General features: G+C 45.5%; 1 protein-coding gene across 4 annotated transcripts in view; it reads right to left on the bottom strand.

Moving 5' to 3' along the window:
• Positions 1-746: 746 nt before the first annotated feature.
• Positions 747-19,351, bottom strand: part of LOC139250221 (uncharacterized) — a 118,300-nt gene continuing 99,695 nt past the window's right edge. For all 4 annotated transcript variants that reach the window (XM_070872717.1, XM_070872714.1, XM_070872715.1 and 1 more), the window contains 4 exons: positions 12,328-12,363; positions 11,449-11,484; positions 11,048-11,074; positions 747-4,294 (listed from right to left, as the gene is read on the bottom strand). In XM_070872717.1, coding sequence (XP_070728818.1) covers positions 11,058-11,074; positions 11,449-11,484; positions 12,328-12,363 — 89 coding nt within the window. In that variant the 3' untranslated portion in view covers positions 747-4,294; positions 11,048-11,057. The remainder of the gene's footprint in view (positions 4,295-11,047; positions 11,075-11,448; positions 11,485-12,327; positions 12,364-19,351) is intronic.

Here is a 19,351-nt window from a genome sequence, read left to right as displayed (position 1 = left end):
GGCCCCTCGAGCCTGCTCCGCCATTCAATAAGATCATGGCTGATCTGATCATGGACTCAACTCCACTTCCCTGCCCTTATCGCTCAAAAATTTGTCTATCTCTGCCTTAAATTTATTCAATGTCCCGGCTTCCACAGCTCTCTGAGGCAGCGAATTCCACAGATATACAACCCTCTGAGAGAAGAAATTCCTCCTCATCTCAGTTTTAAATGGGCGGCCCCTTATTCTAAGATTATGCACCCTCGTTCTAGTCTCCCCCATCAGTGGAAACATCCTCTCTGCATCCACCTTGTCGAGCTCCATCATTATCTTACAAGTTTCAATAAGATCACCTCTCATTCTTCTGAATTGCAATGAGTAGAGGCCCAAGCTACTCAACCTTTCCTCATAAATCAACCCCCTCATCTCCGGAATCAACCGAGTGAACCTTCTCTGAACTACCTCCAAAGCAAGTATGTCCTTTTGTAAATATGGAAACCAAAACTGTACACAGTACTCCAGATGTGATCTCACCAATATCCTGTACAGTTGTAGCAAGACTTCTCTGCTTTTATACTCCATCCCCCTTGCAATAAACTGAGAGTAGCTCTCTGTGGGTTTTAAAGAGTCACCTGCTGGCCCTTTGATTTGTATTGTATCTGACATGGCTTTTGAAAGTGAAACAAAAGTATTCCCTTGTGATGGGATGGAAATGAGGATCTATGAGCGGTAATGCCCCAAGGAACTAAAAGGAGGAGACGATTGCTTTGAGTTCTAATCCATTTTTATTATCCAATTAATGACACAATTACATTACAAGTCAGTGACAACACACAACACAACTTCAATCGATCTCACGTACAGATTGGGCAATCACTTTGAAGCATCATCGAAAGGGAACTGCCCATCAAATCAACCAAATGTAACCCAAACCAACTGAAGCCATATGTAACCCAACACAACTGGAACCGATTGTAACCTGACCCAACTGAAACCGAATTAACCCCATGCAACTGGAACCGATTGTAACCCAACTCGACTGCAACCGAATTCAACCCAACTCAACTGGAACCGAATGTAACCCAACTCAACTGGAACCGAATATAACCCAACTCAACTGGAACCGAATTAACCCAACTCAACTGGAACTGAATTCAACCCAACTCAACTGGAACCGAATGTAACCCAACTCAACTGGAACCGATTGTAATCCAACTCAACTGGAACCGAATTAAACCCAGCTCCACTGGAACCAAATTAAACCCAACTCAACTGGAACTGATTGTAATCCAACTCAACTGGAACCGAATTAAACCCAGCTCCACTGGAACCAAATTAAACCCAACTCAACTGGAACCGAATTAACCCCAACTCTACTGGAATCGAATTAAACCCAGCTCCACTGGAACCGAATTAACCCCAACTCTACTGGAACCGAATTAAACCCAGCTCCACTGGAACCGTATTAACCCCAACTCGACTGGAACTGATTGTAACCCAGGTTCCTTCTGATATGTGAATGGTCCAGGTAAGGAGATTGTTTCCATGGGTAAATTGAGGTCACAGCTATCTCATAAACCCTATACTTAACATCCTCAGTTGCATTAATCGTGTCTTCAACCGCAAATCTTCATGTGGAGTAAGAAGAACAAATGTGATTGTGGCAGCAGCATCCCCCGGGTAAATGTGAGCTTCTCAAGCTTTCTACCAGGGTGTTTAGCAAGAGAAGAATTCCCAGTTCAGTCTTCAAACCTCTTGGTTACTTCCTATATTTGTTTTGCGGCTTAAAACCCAGGGTTACAGACACATTGAATGCGCACTAGAGGTGATCAGATCGCCGTTCTTTTTGCAGAAACCATTCTGACACTCTCTTCACAGCCAAGGAGAAGATTCCTTCTCTCTCCAACCCCCCTCAATTCCCTGAATTAATTTCCTTCCTTTTATCCTTCCAGACCGGGAGTCTTTAACTGCCTTTACAGATTTCCTAAAGCTATACCACCTTGCCTTGGTCATTCTGACATTTTATACAATGTACTCCTATCGCGGATATAGAGCTCTTAACAGCTTGTGGCTCCGTGTTCTGGACTCCCCCACCTGAGGAAAGAATTTCTCATTATCTACCCTGCCAGAAGTGGGATTTTGGCAGAAAGGCCAAATCTGTACTACTTTCAATTTAGTATACTGTATTCACTGCTCACGATGGGGTCTCCTCTACATTGGGGAGACCAAACACAGATCGGGTGCTCGCTTTGCTGAACACCTCCGTTCAGTCTGCAAGTGTGACCCCGAGCTTCCACATTAATTCTCCGCCCCACTCACACTCTGCCTTCTCCGTCCTCGGCCTCCGACACTGTTCTAATGAAGCTCAATGGTAGCTCGAGGAACAGCACCTCATCTTTCGGTTAGGCACTTTACAACCGGGTGGATGCAGGGAGGATGTTTCCCCCGGGCTGGAGAGTCTAGAACCAGGGGTCACAATCTCAGGATAAGGGATTTAGGACTGAGATGACGAGAAATTTCTTCGCTCAGAGGGTGGTGAATCTTTGGAATTCTCTGCCCCAGAGGGCTGTGGAGGCTCAGCCATTGAATATGTTCAAGACCGAGATTGATAGATTTTTGGATATTAAGGGAATCAAGGAATACGGGGATAGTGCAGGTGTTGTGGTAGAGTTGAGGTAGAAGATCAGCCATGAGCTTATTGAATGGCGGAGCACGCTCGAGGGGCCGAATGGCCTACTCCTGCTTCTAATTCTTATGTTCTTATTCCCCTTGGTCACTGTGGGTAGACATACTAAGTGTATTGATGAAGATCTCTTTTGAATATGTTTACACATTCTCTTCAGAATATGGTTACAATTGAACTCCAAATACCCAACAGAACAAGGCCTCCCTCAGATATGTATGGGATCACCACACATCATGGGGTCACCACATATCTTGACGAGAGGAGTTCTCATAGGGTGAGGACATGATTTTAAACTAATTCTAAGTACAAATGGAAAGTGTACTTTCATTTGTACATGCACTTTGGCAGAAAAAAAATCCAAGAGCAAGTTATTATTTAAATGGAGAAAAATTGCAAAGTGCTGCAGTACAGCGGGACCTGGGGGTACTTGTGTATGAAACAAAAGGTTAGTATGCAGGTATAGCAAGTGATCAGGAAGGCCAATGGAATCTTGGCCTTTATTACAAAGGGGATGGAGTATAAAAGCAGGGAAATCTTGCTACAGTTTATACAGGGTATTATACTGCGTGCAGTTTTGGTTTCCATGTTTGCGAAAGGATATACTTGCTTTGGAGGCAGTTCAGAGAAGGTTCACTCGGTTGATTCCGGAGATGAGGGGGTTGACATGAGGAAAGGTTGAGGAGGTTGGGCCTCTACACATTGGAATTCAGAAGAATGAGAGGTGATCGTATCGAAACGTATAAGATTATGAGGGGGCTTGACGAGGTGGATGCAGAGAGGATGTTTCCACTGATGGGGGAGACTAGAACAAAGGGGCACAATCTTAGAATAAGGGGCCGCCCATTTAAAACTGAGATGTGGAGGAATTTCTTCTCCGAGGATTGTAAATCTGTGGAATTCGCTGCTTCAGAGAGCTGTGCAATCTGGGACATTGAATAAATTTAAGACAGAGATAGACAGTTTCTTAACAGATAAGGGAATAAGGGGTTATGGGGAACGGGCGGGGAAGTGGACTTGCGTCCATGATCAGATCAGCCATGATCGTATTAAATAGCTGAGCAGGCTCGAGGGGTCGTATGGCCGACTCCTGCTCCTATTTCTTATGTTCTTATGTACAATAAGTCACTTTAGTTCCTGCAACATCTCAACAATCACAGGTTGGAAGCATTAGTATTATCTTGGCAGTACTTTTCATATAATTCTACACAATTATTTTTTGATTAGCTTTTTTTTAAAAGAACTCCAGTGACTCATAAGCAATGACCATCAGTTTCCCCAAAGGATTGGTGTGATTTGGGGGACGTTCTGATGGTTCCAATTAAAACAAAGGGTCTTTCATCATTGAGTTGTATTCCAGTGTTATTATCCCATTGCCACCAATGATGAATAGCTGTGCCTTTCAAGCAATTATTGATTTGATACTGAGACAATCACTGAAGCAGTCAAGCCACCGCCACCCCCAGTCTCCGTGTCGGTATTAATCATGAGAAAGAAGAAGAATTGCGATTTTCCTTTGAAGTAAATTCGAAAAGAGAAGAGCAGAAGTAGCTATTTCGTCACCAATCCCATTCAGAAAGAATGTTCATTCCTGAAGTTGGCTCCCATGAGTCATTTATCCTGTGGAGTTTTCTGAAAATCATTAAACAAACATGATAAATCAACGAGCTTTGATTCCAATTTGCTCAGCTAAGTGTGTCTTCCACACTCTAATTGTTTCCCTTCCTCTCCTGAAGGCATTGACCATTGCTAGTGCAAGATTTAATTGATGCCGGCGATTGCTTGGTTGTGCAGTAAAGTTCTTTGTGTGTGTGTTTGGACAGTGTCACAACCAACAGCACCAGGAGCATTTCTCTCTTTGAATCGATGCTTATGGAAATGTTTTCGTTTGATTGCAAGAGGAACGACGTTGAATTTATACAGCACCCACAGGCCGTGAAAGTATGTTTCGCAGTCACTGAATCACATTTGTGGAGCGCTCACTGCTTTGTTTGTTCTCATTGGAACATAGGAGGTAGAGAGGAGACCTGATTGGGATGTACCAAATATTGAGGGGCCTGGACATAGTGGATAGGAAGGTCTATTTCCATTGGTGGAGGGGTCTATTACGAGGGGGAATAGTTTTAAGGTGGTTGGTGGAAGGTTTAGAGGGGATTTGAGAGTTGGGGGGGGGGGCTTCTTCATGCAGAGGGTTGTGGGGATCTGGAACTCGCTGCCTGGAAGAGTGGTGGATGCAGAAACCCTCACCACTTTTAAGAGATGGTTGGATGAGCACTTAAAGTGCAGCAACCTGTAGGGTTACGGACCTAGAGCTGGTAATTGGAATTAGACTGGATAACCTCTTGTTGGCCAGCGCAGATATAATGATAAGTACTGCAGGGAATCAAATACGGCCAGGGTGATCTCCTGGACTAGTTTCGATTGCCTGGATGGGTCGGAGAGGAATTTTCCCAGATTTTTTTCTCCCTAAATTGGCCTAAGTTTTTATCTGGTTTTTGCCTCTTCCAGGAGATCACATGGCTCCGGTTGGGGTGGAGTGTAGAATGTTTCAGTGTAAGGGGTGTCGCAGTTGTGTGGGGCGGACTGGTTGGGCTGGGTGTTCTTTACCTTTCCGCCATTGTTCATTGTTCATAGGTTTATCTATAACCTTCAGGGCTGCTGACCGAGGGCGTGCGGCTCTTTGTCGGCTGGCGTGGACACGATGGGCCGAAATGGCCTCCTTCTGCACTGTAAATTTCTATGTTTCTATGTGGGAGCACCTTCACCACACGGACTGCAATAAAAGTTCATGGGGTTGGGGGTAATATATTAGCATGGATAGAGGATTGGCTAACTAACAGAAAACGGAGAGTCGGGATGAATGGTTCATTCTCGGTTTGGCAATAGTGGGGTGCCGCAGGGATCGGTGCTGGGACCCCAACTATTTACAATCTATATTAACGACTTGGATGAAGGGAGTGAGTGTAATGTAGCCAAGTTTGCTGATGATACATAGATGGGAGGAAAAGCAATGTGTGAGGAGGACACAAAAAAAATCTGCAAAAGGACATAGACAGGCAAAGTGAGTGGGCACAAATTTGGCAGATGGAGTATAATGTGGGAAATGTGAGGTTATGCAGTTTGGCACAAAAAAATCAAAGAGCAAGTTATTATTTAAATGGAGAAAAATTGCAAAGTGCTGCAGTACAACGGGACCTGGGGGTACTTGTGCATGAAACAAAAGGTTAGTATGCAGGTACAGCAAGTGATCAGGAAGGCCAATGGAATCTTGGCCTTTATTGCAAAGGGGATGGAGTATAAAAGCAGGGTATTGGTGAGGCCACACCTGGAATACTGCGTACACTTTTGGTTTCCATATTTATGAAAGGATATACTTGCTTTGGAGGCAATTCAGAGAAGGTTCACTCGGTTGATTCCGGAGATGAGGGGGTTGACTTACGAGGAAAGGTTGAGGAGGTTGGGCCCCTACTGATTGGAATTCAGAAGAATGAGAGGTGATCTTATCGAAACATAAGATTATGAGGGGGCTTGACAAGGTGGATGCAGAGAGGATGCTTCCACTGATGGGGGAGACTAGAACTAGGGGGCATAATCTTAGAATAAGGGGCTGCCCATTTAAAACTGAGATGAGGAGGAATTTCTTCTCTGAGGTTTATAAATCTGTGGAATTTACTTCATCAGAGAGCTGTGGAAGCTGGGTCATTGAATCAATTCTTAACAGATAAGGGAATAAGGGGTTATGGGGAGTGGGCAGGGAAGTGAACCTGAGTCCATGATTGGATCAGCCATGATCCTATTAAATAGCGAAGCAGGCTTGAGGGGATGAGGTCCTACGAAACAAATTTAAGGAGCTAGGAGCTAAATTAAAAAGTAGGACCTCAAAAGTAGTAATCTCGGGATTGCTACCAGTGCCACGTGCTAGTCAGAGTAGGAATCACAGGATAGCACAGATGAATACGTGGCTTGAGCAGTGGTGCAGCAGGGAGAGATTCAAATTCCTGGGGCATTGGAACCGGTTCTGGGGGAGGTGGGACCAGTACAAACCGGACAGTCTGCACCTGGGCAGGACCGGAACCAATGTCCTAGGGGGAGTGTTTGCTAGTGCTGTTGGGGAAGAGTTAAACTAATATGGCAGGGGGATGGGAACCAATGCAGGCAGACAGAGGGAGACAAAAAGGAGGCAAAAGCAAAAGACAGAAAGGAGATGAGGAAAAGTGGAGGGCAGAGAAACCCAAGGCAAAGAACAAAAAGGGCCACTGTACAGCAAAATTCTAAAAGGACAAAGGGTGTTAAAAAAACAAGCCTGAAGGCTTTGTGTCTTAATGCAAGGAGTATCCGCAATAAGGTGGATGAATTAACTGTGCAAATAGATGTTAACAAATATGATGTGATTGGGATTACGGAGACGTGGCTCTTGGATGATCAGGGCTGGGAACTCAATATCCAGGGGTATTCAACATTCAGGAAAGATAGAATAAAAGGAAAAGGAGGTGGGGTAGCATTGCTGGTTAAAGAGGAGATTAATACAATAGTTAGGAAAGACATTAGCTTGGATGATGTGGAATCTATATGGGTAGAGCTGCAGAACACCAAAGGGCAAAAAACGTTAGTGGGAGTTGTGTACAGACCTCCAAACAGTAGTAGTGATGTTGGGGAGGGCATCAAACAGGAAATTAGGAGTGCATGCAATAAAGGTGCAGCAGTTATAATGGGTGACTTTAATATGCACATAGATTGGGCTAGCCAAACTGGAAGCAATACGGTGGAGGAGGATTTCCTGGAGTGCATAAGGGATGGTTTTCTCGACCAATATGTCGAGGAACCAACTCGGGGGGAGGCCATCTTAGACTGGGTGTTGTGTAATGAGAGAGGATTAATTAGCAATCTCATTGTGCGAGGCCCCTTGCGGAAGAGTGACCATAATATGATGGAATTCTGCATTAGGATGGAGAATGAAACAGTTAATTCAGAGACCATGGTCCAGAACTTAAAGAAGGGTAACTTTGAAGGTATGAGGCGTGACTTGGCTAGGATAGATTGGCGAATGATACTTAAGGGGTTGACTGTGGATGGGCAATGGCAGACATTTAGAGACCGTATGGATGAACTACAACAATTGCACATTCCTGTCTGGCGTAAAAATAAAAAAGGGAAGGTGGCTCAACCGTGGCTATCTTAGGGAAATCAGGGATAGTATTAAAGCCAAGGAAGTGGCATACAAATTGGCCAGAAATAGCAGCGAACCTGGGGACTGGGAGAAATTTAGAACTCAGCAGAGGAGGACAAAGGGTTTGACTGGGCAGGGAAAATGGAGTACGAGAAGAAGCTTGCAGGGAACATTAAGACGGATTGCAAAAGTTTCTACAGGTATGTAAAGAGAAAAAGGTTAGTAAAGACAAACGTAGGTCCCCTGCAGTCAGAATCAGGGGAAGTCATAACGGGGAACAAAGAAATGGCAGACCAATTGAACAAGTACTTTGGTTCGGTATTCACTAAGGAGGACACAAACGACCTTCCAGATATAAAAGGGGTCAGAGGGTCTAGTAAGGAGGAGGAATTGAGGGAAATCTTTATTAGTCGGGAAATTGTGTTGGGGAAATTGATGGGATTGAAGGCCGATAAATCCCCAGGGCCTGATTGACTGCATCCCAGAGTATTTAAGGAGGTGGCCTTGGAAATAGCGGATGCATTGACAGTCATTTTCCAACATTCCATTGACTCTGGATCAGTTCCTATGGAGTGGAGGGTAGCCAATGTAACCCCACTTTTTAAAAAAGGAGGGAGAGAGAAAACAGGGAATTATAGACCGGTCAGCCTGACCTCAGTAGTGGGTAAAATGATGGAATCAATTATTAAGGATGTCATAGCAGCGCATTTGGAAAATGGTGACATGATAGGTTCAAGTCAGCATGGATTTGTGAAAGGGAAATCATGCTTGACAAATCTCCTGGAATTTTTTGAGAATGTTTCCAGTAAAGTGGACAAAGGAAAACCAGTTGATGTGGTGTATTTGGACTTTCAGAAGGCTTTCGACAAGGTCCCACACAGGAGATTAATGTGCAAAGTTAAAGCACATGGGATTGGGGGTAGTGTACTGACATGGATTGAGAACTGGTTGTCAGACAGGAAGCAAAGAGTAGGAGTAAATGGGTACTTTTCAGAATGGCAGGCAGTGACTAGTGGGGTACCGTAAGGTTCTGTGCTGGGGCCCCAGCTGTTTACACTGTACATTAATGATTTAGACGAGGGGATTAAATGTAGTATCTCCAAATTTGCGGATGACACTAAGTTGGGTGGCAGTGTGAGCTGCGAGGAGGATGCTATGAGGCTGCAGAGTGACTTGGATAGGTTAGGTGAGTGGGCAAATGAATGGCAGATGAAGTATAATGTGGATAAATGTGGGGTTATCCACTTTGGTGGTAAAAACAGAGAGACAGACTATTATCTGAATGGTGACAGATTAGGAAAAGGGAAGGTGCAACGAGACCTGGGTGTCATGGTACATCAGTCATTGAAGGTTGGCATGCAGGTACAGCAGGCGGTTAAGAAAGCAAATGGCATGTTGGCCTTCATAGCGAGGGGATTTGAGTACAGTGGCAGAGAGGTGTTGCTACAGTTGTACAGGGCCTTGGTGAGGCCACACCTGGAGTATTGTGTACAGTTTTGTTCTCCTAACTTGAGGAAGGACATTCTTGCTATTGAGGGAGTGCAGTGAAGATTCACCAGACTGATTCCCGGGATGGTGGGACTGACCTATCAAGAAAGACTGGATCAACTGGGCTTGAATTCACTGGAGTTCAGAAGAATGAGAGGGGACCTCATAGAAACGTTTAAAATTCTGACGGGGTTAGACAGTTTAGATGCAGGAAGAATGTTCCCAATGTTGGGGAAGTCCAGAACCAGGGGACACAGTCTAAGGATAACGGGTAAGCCATTTAGGACCGAGATGAGGAGGAACTTCTTCACCCAGAGAGTGGTGAACCTGTGGAATTCTCTACCACAGAAAGTTGTTGAGGCCAATTCACTAAATATATTCAAAAAGGGAGTTCGATGAAGTCCTTACTACTCGAGGGATCAAGGGGTACGGCGAGAAAGCAGGAAGGGGGTACTGAAGTTTCATGTTCAGCCATGAACTCATTGAATGGCGGTGCAGGCTAGAAGGGCTGAATGACCTGCTACTGCACCTATTTTCTATGTTTCTATGACCCAGCCTCCACAGCTTTCTAGGGCAGAGAATTCCATAGATTTACAAATTTCTCCTCATCTTCGTATAACTGCAGCAAGACTTTTCTGCTTTTATACTCCATCCCCTTTGCAGTAAAGGCCAAGATTCCATTGGCCTTCCTGATTACTTGCTGTATCTGCATACTAACCTTTTGTGTTTCATGCACCAGGACCCCAAGGTCCCGCTGCACTGCAGCACTTTGCAATTTTTCTCCATTTAAATAATAACTTGCTCTTTGATTTTTTTGTGCCAAACTGCATAACCTCACATTTTCCAACACACAAGTGCCAGGCAATGACTATTTCCAACAAGAGAAAGTTTTAACCACCTCCCCTTTCCATTCAGCATTACCATCGCCGAATCCCCCACCATCAACGTCCTGGGGGTCACCATTGACCAGAAACTTAACTGGACCAGCCACATAAATACTGTGGCTACAAGAGCGGGTCAGAGGCTGGGTATTCTGCGGCGAGTGTCACACCACCTAACTCCCCAAAGCCTTTCCATCATCTACAAGGCACAAGAAGGAATATTCTCCACTTGCCTGGATGAGTGCAGCTCCAACAACACTCGAGAAGCTCGACAACATCCAGGACAAAGCAGCCCACTTGATCGGCACGCTACCCACCGCCTTCAACACTTGCTCTCTCCATCGGCGCACCGTGGCTTCAGTGTGCACCGTCTATAGGATGCACTGCAGCAACTCGCCAAGGCTTCTTCGGCAGCACCTCCCAAACCCGTGACCTCTACCGTCTCGAAGGACAAGCGCAGCAGGCGCATGGGAACACCATCACCTCCACGTTCCCCTCCGAGTCACGCACCATCCTGATTTGAAAATATATCGGCTATGGTAGTACAGGTACAACATCTGAAATCCAGAATTCTCGGGACCAAATCCGTTCCAGGCTTTTGTTTTTTGCCGGATTTCAGACAAGAAAATCGATAGTCTGAAATCCGGAATCCTCGACCAAATGAGTTTAGCCTCAAAAATGTTCGGTATTCGGACAATGATTCCAGGTTTCGGACGATTCTGTCAGCGATGCGCAAAATGTTTTCGGACAATTCCGGTTTTGGGAGTTCCGGATTCGGGACATTGCACCTGTGTAGTGGTTATGTCACTGGATGTTTGATCCAGAAGCCTGGATTAATAATCCCCTTACCTGTTTTAGCTCAGTAAACGTCGAATTCTGTGGATAACAAAACACATTTATTAATCGGCACAGTGATACGATTATAAGGGTTTTCAAAGAGAGGAAAAGCATATTCAACTCTTTAAATCCACCACAGTGTCAACACTTGCAAAAATTCCCTGTGGAAACATCACCTGGGAAACATTCAGAGAATGCTGTTCATATCTGGAAAGCACAAACTTCCCACAGTAGAACTATCCATTCAACTCATCTTGAAACAACTTCTCTGCGGGGGGAAAAAATATACTGGCCAATTGTATTGGTCCTGACACTGTTCTGTGTGAGAATTGGTATTTGAGTTTACTTGCCATTGCAGAGGATTTGATTGGTTGGGAATGGGCTTCTAATGTAGAAAATGAATATTTCTTTACCTTCTGCAGGTTCAAAATGAGGTGGAAAGATGTATTCTGTGAATACAAAATGCATGTATTAATAGACAATAGAAAGAATATACTTGCTTTGGAGGCAGTTCAGAGAAGGTTCACTCGGTTGATTCCGGAGATGAGAGGGTTGACTTGTGAGGAAAGGTTGAGTAGGCTGGGCCTCTACTCATTGGAATTAAGAAGAATGAAAGGTGATCTTATAGAAACGTATAAGATTGAGGGGGCTTGACAAGGTGGATGCAGAGAGGATGTTTCCACTGATGGGGGAGACTAGAACTAGGGGGCATAATCTTAGAATAAGGGGCCGCCCATTTAAAACAGAGATGTGGAGGAATTTCTTCTCTCGGAGGGTTGTAAATCTGTGGAATTCGCTGCCTCAGAGAGCTGTGGAAGCTGGGACATTGAATAAATTTAAGGCATGGATAGACAGTTTCTTAACCGATCAGGGAATAAGGGGTTATAGAGAGCGAGCGGGGAAGTGGAGCTGAGTCCATGATCAGATAAGCCATGATCGTATTGAATGGCGGAGCAGGCTGAAGGGGCCCAATGGCCTAGTCCTGCTTCTATTTCTTATGTTCTTATGTATGTTAAGATCTTAAATCGAGGCCTCATCTGCCTTGTTAGGTAGATGCAAATGATCCCATTGGAAGTGTTTGAACAAGAACAGGCATTTTCTCCCCAGTGTCCTGCCCACTATTTGGTCTTCAAACCAATACCATGAAAAAACAGACAGACTGGCCAATTGTATTGGTCCTGACACTGTTCTGTGTGAGAATTGGTATTTGAGTTTACTTGTCATTGCAACAGAGGATTTGATTGGTTGGGAATGGGCTTCCAATATTGTAAAAAATGAATGTATTTCTTTACCTGGTTCATGTGCAAAATGAGGTGGCGGGCCGTATTCTGTGAATATAAAATGCATGTATTAATAGGTAACATGATATGCGTGTCAGGGTTTCACGGAGAGAAAGGTCCATTCAACTCCTTAAATCCAGCACATGCAATAAAAAAATTCTTAACTCTTCAAAAATTCCTTTTCCCCAACATCACCTGCGAAACATATTCAGACCTGTTAGTCTTAACGGGAGGCTCAATTGGATTGAATTTCGCCCCTGTGGTTTGTCCATCGACTCACAGCTGAGAGTGAAACAAGATCTATTTAAAGCAGTATACCCCCAATTGATGGTGAGTGGCAGCTTGCGTCGGTTGATAGCACAATCATAGCTGTGTTAGAAGGATGTGTGTCAAACCCGACCCTGCGACTTGATCATGCACGGGAGTGTTAACCTACATTACAATACTGAGGAATTGATAAAATGTGGGATGTGCTATTGTTAATTTGAGATAATAAGAACATAAGAAACAGAAACAGGAGTCGGCGATATAGCCCCTCGAGCCTGCTCCGCCATTTAATACGATCACGGCTGATCCGATCATGGACTCGGGTCCACTTCCCTGCCCGCTCCCCATGACCCTTATTCCCTTATCGGTTAAGAAACTGTTGTCATGTATGTATGGGGTTACTAGCCACCAGGGGGCGCCACTGTCAGGTCATTGGGCTGTACGCACGTGTGCGCGGGCCAGGTATATAAAGCAAGCCACCATGTCGTGTAGGCACTTCTGGGCCTGAATAAAGTTGAGCCAGGTTTGCACCTGCGTGAGTTTACATTATTCAGTCTATCGAGTTATTACATACATAACATTTGGCGATGAGGTAACTCAAGAACCTTCGCATTCAAAATGAGCACCATTGGAATTCTGGAGAGATTCGTGGAGGGAGAGGACTGGTCGGATTTTATTGATCGCCTGGACCAGTACTTCGTGGCCAACAAAATGGAGGAAACTACTGACGCAGTTAGGCGCAGGGCGGTTTTCCTGCGGTCCGAAAATCTATGGCCTCATAAAGCATCTCCTCTCGCCTGCATGTCCAAAGGACAAGGACTATGAGGAATTTTGTGTTCTGGTACGTGACCATCTCAAACCAAAAGAAAGCATCATCATCTCATGCTATCGATTCTACAAGCATGTTCGTTCTGAGGGCCAGGATGTGTTGGAATTCGTCGCCGACCTAAGACATCTTGCTGGGCCATGTAAGTTTGAAGATGCATTGGGAGACATGCTGCGAGATTTCTTCGTAATAGGAATGAACCACGAGGTGATCCTCCGGAAGTTATTGGCTGCGGAGGCGCTGGATTTGAGCAAGGCCATCGCGCTTGCCCAGGCATGCATGACGACGGATGATAATTTAAGGCAGATATCATCGAAGAGTCGGAGCTCCATGGCAAGTACTGTCAACAAGATTGTGTCGTCGTATGATAGCTGCTTATGATAGGGCCTACTCGACTGCGTATGCGAAACCTGTAGCTGCTCAAAGTCCGCCAACGGGTACGAATCCGATTTCACCCTGTTGGCGTTGTGGGGATAATCATCGGCATCATCAGTGTCGTTTTAAACAATACATCTGTAAAGGCTGTTCGAAAGTGGGGCACCTTCAGCGAATGTGTCCACAACTGAGCAAGCGTGCTGCGACTCACCATGTGGATGATGACGACCAGTCCAGCGCGGACCTGGATATTCAGCCCGAGGAGGAAGTGTATGGACTGTATTCGTTTCTGACAAAGAGCCAACCGATAATGGTTAATGTGAAACTAAATGGCGTGCCGGTATCGATGGAATTGGGCACGGGTGCGAGTCAGTCAATAATGAGCCAAAGGACATTCGACAAGCTGTCGGACACTAAGGCTGTGAAGCCTAACCTAAGCTGAGTCCAGTCAATGCCAAGTTGCGTACTTATACCAAAGAACTCATATCATTGATTGGCAGTGTAGTAGTCAAGGTGTCGTATGATGGTGTGGTTCATGATCTACCGTTATGGATCGTTCCAGGAAATGGTCCAACGCTGCTCGGCAGGAATTTTCTTGAAAAAATCAAATGGAATTGGAAAGATAACAAAGCGTTCTCATCGGTGGATGACACTTCGTGTGCTCAAGTACTGAGCAAGTTTCCCTCGCTGTTTGAACTGGGCATCGACAATTTCACAGGAGCCAAGGTGCAGATTCACCTGGACTCGTGTGCAAGACCTGTTCATCACAAAGCTCGGGCTGTTCCGTACATGATGAGGGAGAAGGTCGAAATCGAACTGGACAGACTCCAACGTGAAGGGGTAATTTCACCGGTCGAATTTAACGAATGGACTAGTCCCATTGTTCCTGTGCTAAAGAGTGATGGCACTGTCAGGATTTGTGTAGACTACAAGGTTACGATCAACCGATTTTCAAAACAGGATCAGTACCCGTTACCAAAGGCGGATGACCTGTTTGCAACGCTAGCCGGTGGGAAGTCGTTCACTAAACTGGATCTGACGTTGGCCTATATGACACAGGAGCTTGTCGACACGTCGAAGAAACTTGCATGCATCAACACTCATAAAGGACTGTTTATCTACAACAGGTGTCCTTTTAGAATTCGCTCGGCTGCAGCCATATCTCAGAGGAACATGGAGAGTCTATTGAAGTCCGTCCCTAGAACTATCGTGTTTCAAGATGACATTCTGGTCAGGTCGTGACACTGCCGAACACCTGAACAACCTTGAAGAGGTTCTACATCGTCTAGACAAAGGGGGACTCAGGCTGAAACGTTTGAAGTGCATCTTCATGGCACCAGAAGTCAAATTTCTGGGGAGGAAGATTGCTGCTGATGGCATCAGGCCTACGGACTCGAAAACCATCAAAAATGCACCCAGGCCTCAGAATGTGACGGAGCTGCGTTCGTTCCTTGGTCTACTCAACTACTTCGGTAATTTTTTACCTTGATTGAGCACTTTATTAGAGCCACTGCACATGCTGCTCAGAAAAGGCGACAACTGGGTTTGGGGTGTGTCTCAAGATAGAGTTTTCGAGAAAGTTACAAATCTGCTTTGCTCTAACAAGTTGCTGGTACGTTATGATCCGTGTAAGCGTCTAGTATTGGCCTGTGATGCTTCATCATATGGGGTTGGCTGCGTGCTTCAACAAGCTAATGAGTCTGGTAAACAACAACCTATTGCGTATGCTTTGAAAAGTTTGTCAAAGGCAGAAAGAGCCTACAGCAAGGTAGAAAAAAAAGCTTTAGCCTGTGTGTATGGGGTTAAAAAGATGCATCAGTGCCTGTTTGGTCTTCCTTTTGAACTTGAAATGGATCACAAGCCACTCATTTCATTGTTTTCGGAAAACAAAGGTATCAATACCAATGCATCGTCCCGCATCCAGAGGTGAGCGCTGACATTATCTGCCTATGATTATGTCATTCGCCATAGACCTGGCACCGAGAGTTGTGCTGACGCACTGAGCTGTCTGCCTTTGCCCATACCGAAGGTGGAGCCGCCACAACCTGCAGATCTACTGTTAGTTATGGAAGCTTTTGAGAGTGATGGAACCTCTGTCACTGCTCAACAAGTTAGGATCTGGACCAGACAGGACCCGATTTTATCGGTTGTAAAACATTGTGTCCTTAGTGGTCTGCTATACCTATGGAAATGTGTGATGAGACCAAATCTTACAACTGTCGCAAAAACGAACTATCCATTCAGTCAGATTGTTTACTGTGGGGTAATCGTGTTGTTATGCCTAAGAAAGGCAAAGAGAAATTTGTACATGATCTACACAGCACTCATACCGGTATTGTCATGATGAAAGCCATCGCCAGGTCTCACGTATGGTGGCCTGGAATTGACTCTGATCTGGAATCGCATCAGTGTAACACTTGCATGCAGCTAAACAAAGTACCAGCAGAATCTCCGCTGAGTCTGTGGTCGTGGCCATCCAAACCATGGTCGAGGATCAAACCATGGTCAAACCATCGACTTTGTGGGTCCTTTCTAGGGTAAGATGTTTTTTGTTGTGGTGGATACATATTCCAAGTGGATAGAGTGTATAATCAAGTCATCCAGTACATCCACAGCTACCATTGAGAGCCTTCGTGTCATGTGGGGTTGGCTGCATGCTTCATGGAGAGGCCTATAAAAGGCACAGCAGGGAGTCCGGGGCCCAGCTTCGGCGGCAGTCGGGAGCAGCGTCGAGGAGGTGCGTGGAGAGGCCTATAAAAGGCGTACTTGTGCAGCTACAGGGAGAAGGCAAAAAGAAGCAGAAAGAAATCAAAAGGTGACGTCACAGCCAAGAGAGTAAGTGATTGGCTGGTGATTGGTGAGTAGTTTTTCTTTTTTCTCTTCTATATCAGTGAGTAACTTTTAACATTGTTGTTGCCAATTTAAGTGTATCTAAGGGTTAAGTCATGGCAGGAGAGCTCGGTCGGGTGTTATGCTCCTCCTGTACCATGTGGGAACTCAGGGACGACACCAGTGTCCCTGACGACTATATCTGCAGGAAGTGTATCCACCTCAAGCTCCTGACGGTCCGCGTTGCGGAGTTGGAGCTGAGGGTGGATTCACTCTGGAGCATCCACGATGCTGAGAATGACGTGAGTATCACGTGTAGCGAGTTGGTCGTACCGCAGGGAAAGGGTCCACAGCCAGATAGGGAATGGAAGACCAACAGGAAGAGCAATGCAAGGAAGGTAGTGCAGGAGTCCCATGTGGTCATCCCCCTGCAAAACAGATACACTGCTTTGGGTACTGTTGAGGGGGATGACTCATCAGGGGAGGGCAGCAGCAGCCAAGTTCATGGCACCATGGCTGGCTCTGCTGCACAGAAGGGCAGGAAAAAGAGTGGGAGAGCAATAGTGATTGGGGATTCAATGGTGAGGGGAATAGATAGGCGTTTCTGCGGCCGCAACCGAGACTCCAGGATGGTATGTTGCCTCCCTGGTGCAAGGGTCAAGGATGTCTCGGAGCGGGTGCAGGACATTCTAAAAAGGGAGGGAGAACAGCCAGTTGTCGTGGTGCACATTGGTACCAACGACATAGGTAAAAAAAGGGATGAGGTCCTACGAAACGTATTTAAGGAGCTAGGAGCTAAATTAAAAAGTAGGACCTCAAAAGTAGTAATCTCGGGATTGCTACCAGTGCCACGTGATAGTCAGAGTAGGAATCGCAGGATAGCGCAGATGAATACGTGACTTGAGCAGTGGTGTAGCAGGGAGAGATTCAAATTCCTGGGGCATTGGAACCGGTTCTGGGGGAGGTGGGACCAGTACAAACCGGGCGGTCTGCACCTGGGCAGGACCGGAACCAATGTCCTAGGGGGAGTGTTTGCTAGTGCTGTTGGGGAGGAGTTAAACTAATATGGCAGGGGGATGGGAACCAATGCAGGGAGACAGAGGGAAACAAAAAGGAGGCAAAAGCAAAAGACAGAAAGGAGATGAGGAAAAGTGGAGGGCAGAGAAACCCAAGGCAAAGAACAAAAAGGACCACTGTACAGCAAAATTCTAAAAGGACAAAGGATGTTAAAAAAACAAGCCTGAAGGCTTTGTGTCTTAATGCAAGGAGTATCCGCAATAAGGTGGATGAATTAACTGTGCAAATAGATGTTAACAAATATGATGTGATTGGGATTACGGAGACGTGGCTCCAGGATGATCAGGGCTGGGAACTCAACATCCAGGGGTATTCAACATTCAGGAAAGATAGAATAAAATGAAAAGGAGGTGGGGTAGCATTGCTAGTTAAGGAGCAAATTAAGGCAATAGTTCGGAAGGACATTAGCTTGGATGATGTGGAATCTATATGGGTAGAGCTGCAGAATACCAAAGGGCAAAAAACGTTAGTGGGAGTTGTGTACAGACCTCAAACAGTAGTAGCGATGTTGGGGAGGGCATCAAACATGAAATTAGGGGTGCGTGCAATAAAGGTGCAGCAGTTATAATGGGTGACTTCAATATGCACATAGATTGGGTTAACCAAACTGGAAGCAATACGGTGGAGGAGGATTTCCTGGAGTGCATAAGGGATGGTTTCTTAGACCAATATGTCGAGGAACCAACTCGGGGGGAGGCCATCTTAGACTGGGTGTTGTGTAATGAGAGAGGATTAATTAGCAATCTCGTTGTGCGAGGCCCCTTGGGGAAGAGTGACCATAATATGGTGGAATTCTGCATTAGGATGGAGAATGAAACAGTTAATTCAGAGACCATGGTCCAGAACTTAAAGAAGGGTAACTTTGAAGGTATGAGGCGTGAATTGGCTAGGATAGATTGGCGAATGATACTGGAGGGGTTGACTGTGGATGGGCAATGGCAGACATTTAGAGACCGCATGGATGAACTACAACAATTGTACATTCCTGTCTGGCGTAAAAATAAAAAAGGGAAAGTGGCTCAACCGTGGCTATCAAGGGAAATCAGGGATAGCATTAAAGCCAAGGAAGTGGCATACAAATTGGCCAGAAATAGCAGCGAACCCGGGGACTGGGAGAAATTTAGAACTCAGCAGAGGAGGACAAAGGGTTTGATTAGGGCAGGGAAAATGGAGTACGAGAAGAAGCTTGCAGGGAATATTAAGACGGATTGCAAAAGTTTCTATAGATATGTAAAGATAAAAGATTAGTAAAGACAAATGTAGGTCCCCTGCAGTCAGAATCAGGGGAAGTCATAACGGGGAACAAAGAAATGGCGGACCAATTGAACAAGTACTTTGGTTCGGTATTCACTAAGGAGGACACAAACAACCTTCCGGATATAAAAGGGGTCGGAGGGTCTAGTAAGGAGGAGGAACTGAGGGAAATCCTTATTAGTCGGGAAATTGTGTTGGGGAAATTGATGGGATTGAAGGCCGATAAATCCCCAGGGCCTGATGGACTGCATCACAGAGTACTTAAGGAGGTTGCCTTGGAAATAGTGGATGCATTGACAGTCATTTTCCAACATTCCATTGACTCTGGATCAGTTCCTATGGAGTGGAGGGTAGCCAATGTAACCCCACTTTTTAAAAAAGGAGGGAGAGAGAAAACAGGGAATTATA

Source organism: Pristiophorus japonicus, unplaced genomic scaffold (genome assembly GCF_044704955.1).
Source record: "Pristiophorus japonicus isolate sPriJap1 unplaced genomic scaffold, sPriJap1.hap1 HAP1_SCAFFOLD_351, whole genome shotgun sequence".
NCBI lineage: Eukaryota > Metazoa > Chordata > Chondrichthyes > Pristiophoridae > Pristiophorus > Pristiophorus japonicus.
The sequence above is the reverse complement of the archived record's forward strand: the minus strand, read 5'-3'. Positions and strand labels throughout refer to the sequence as shown.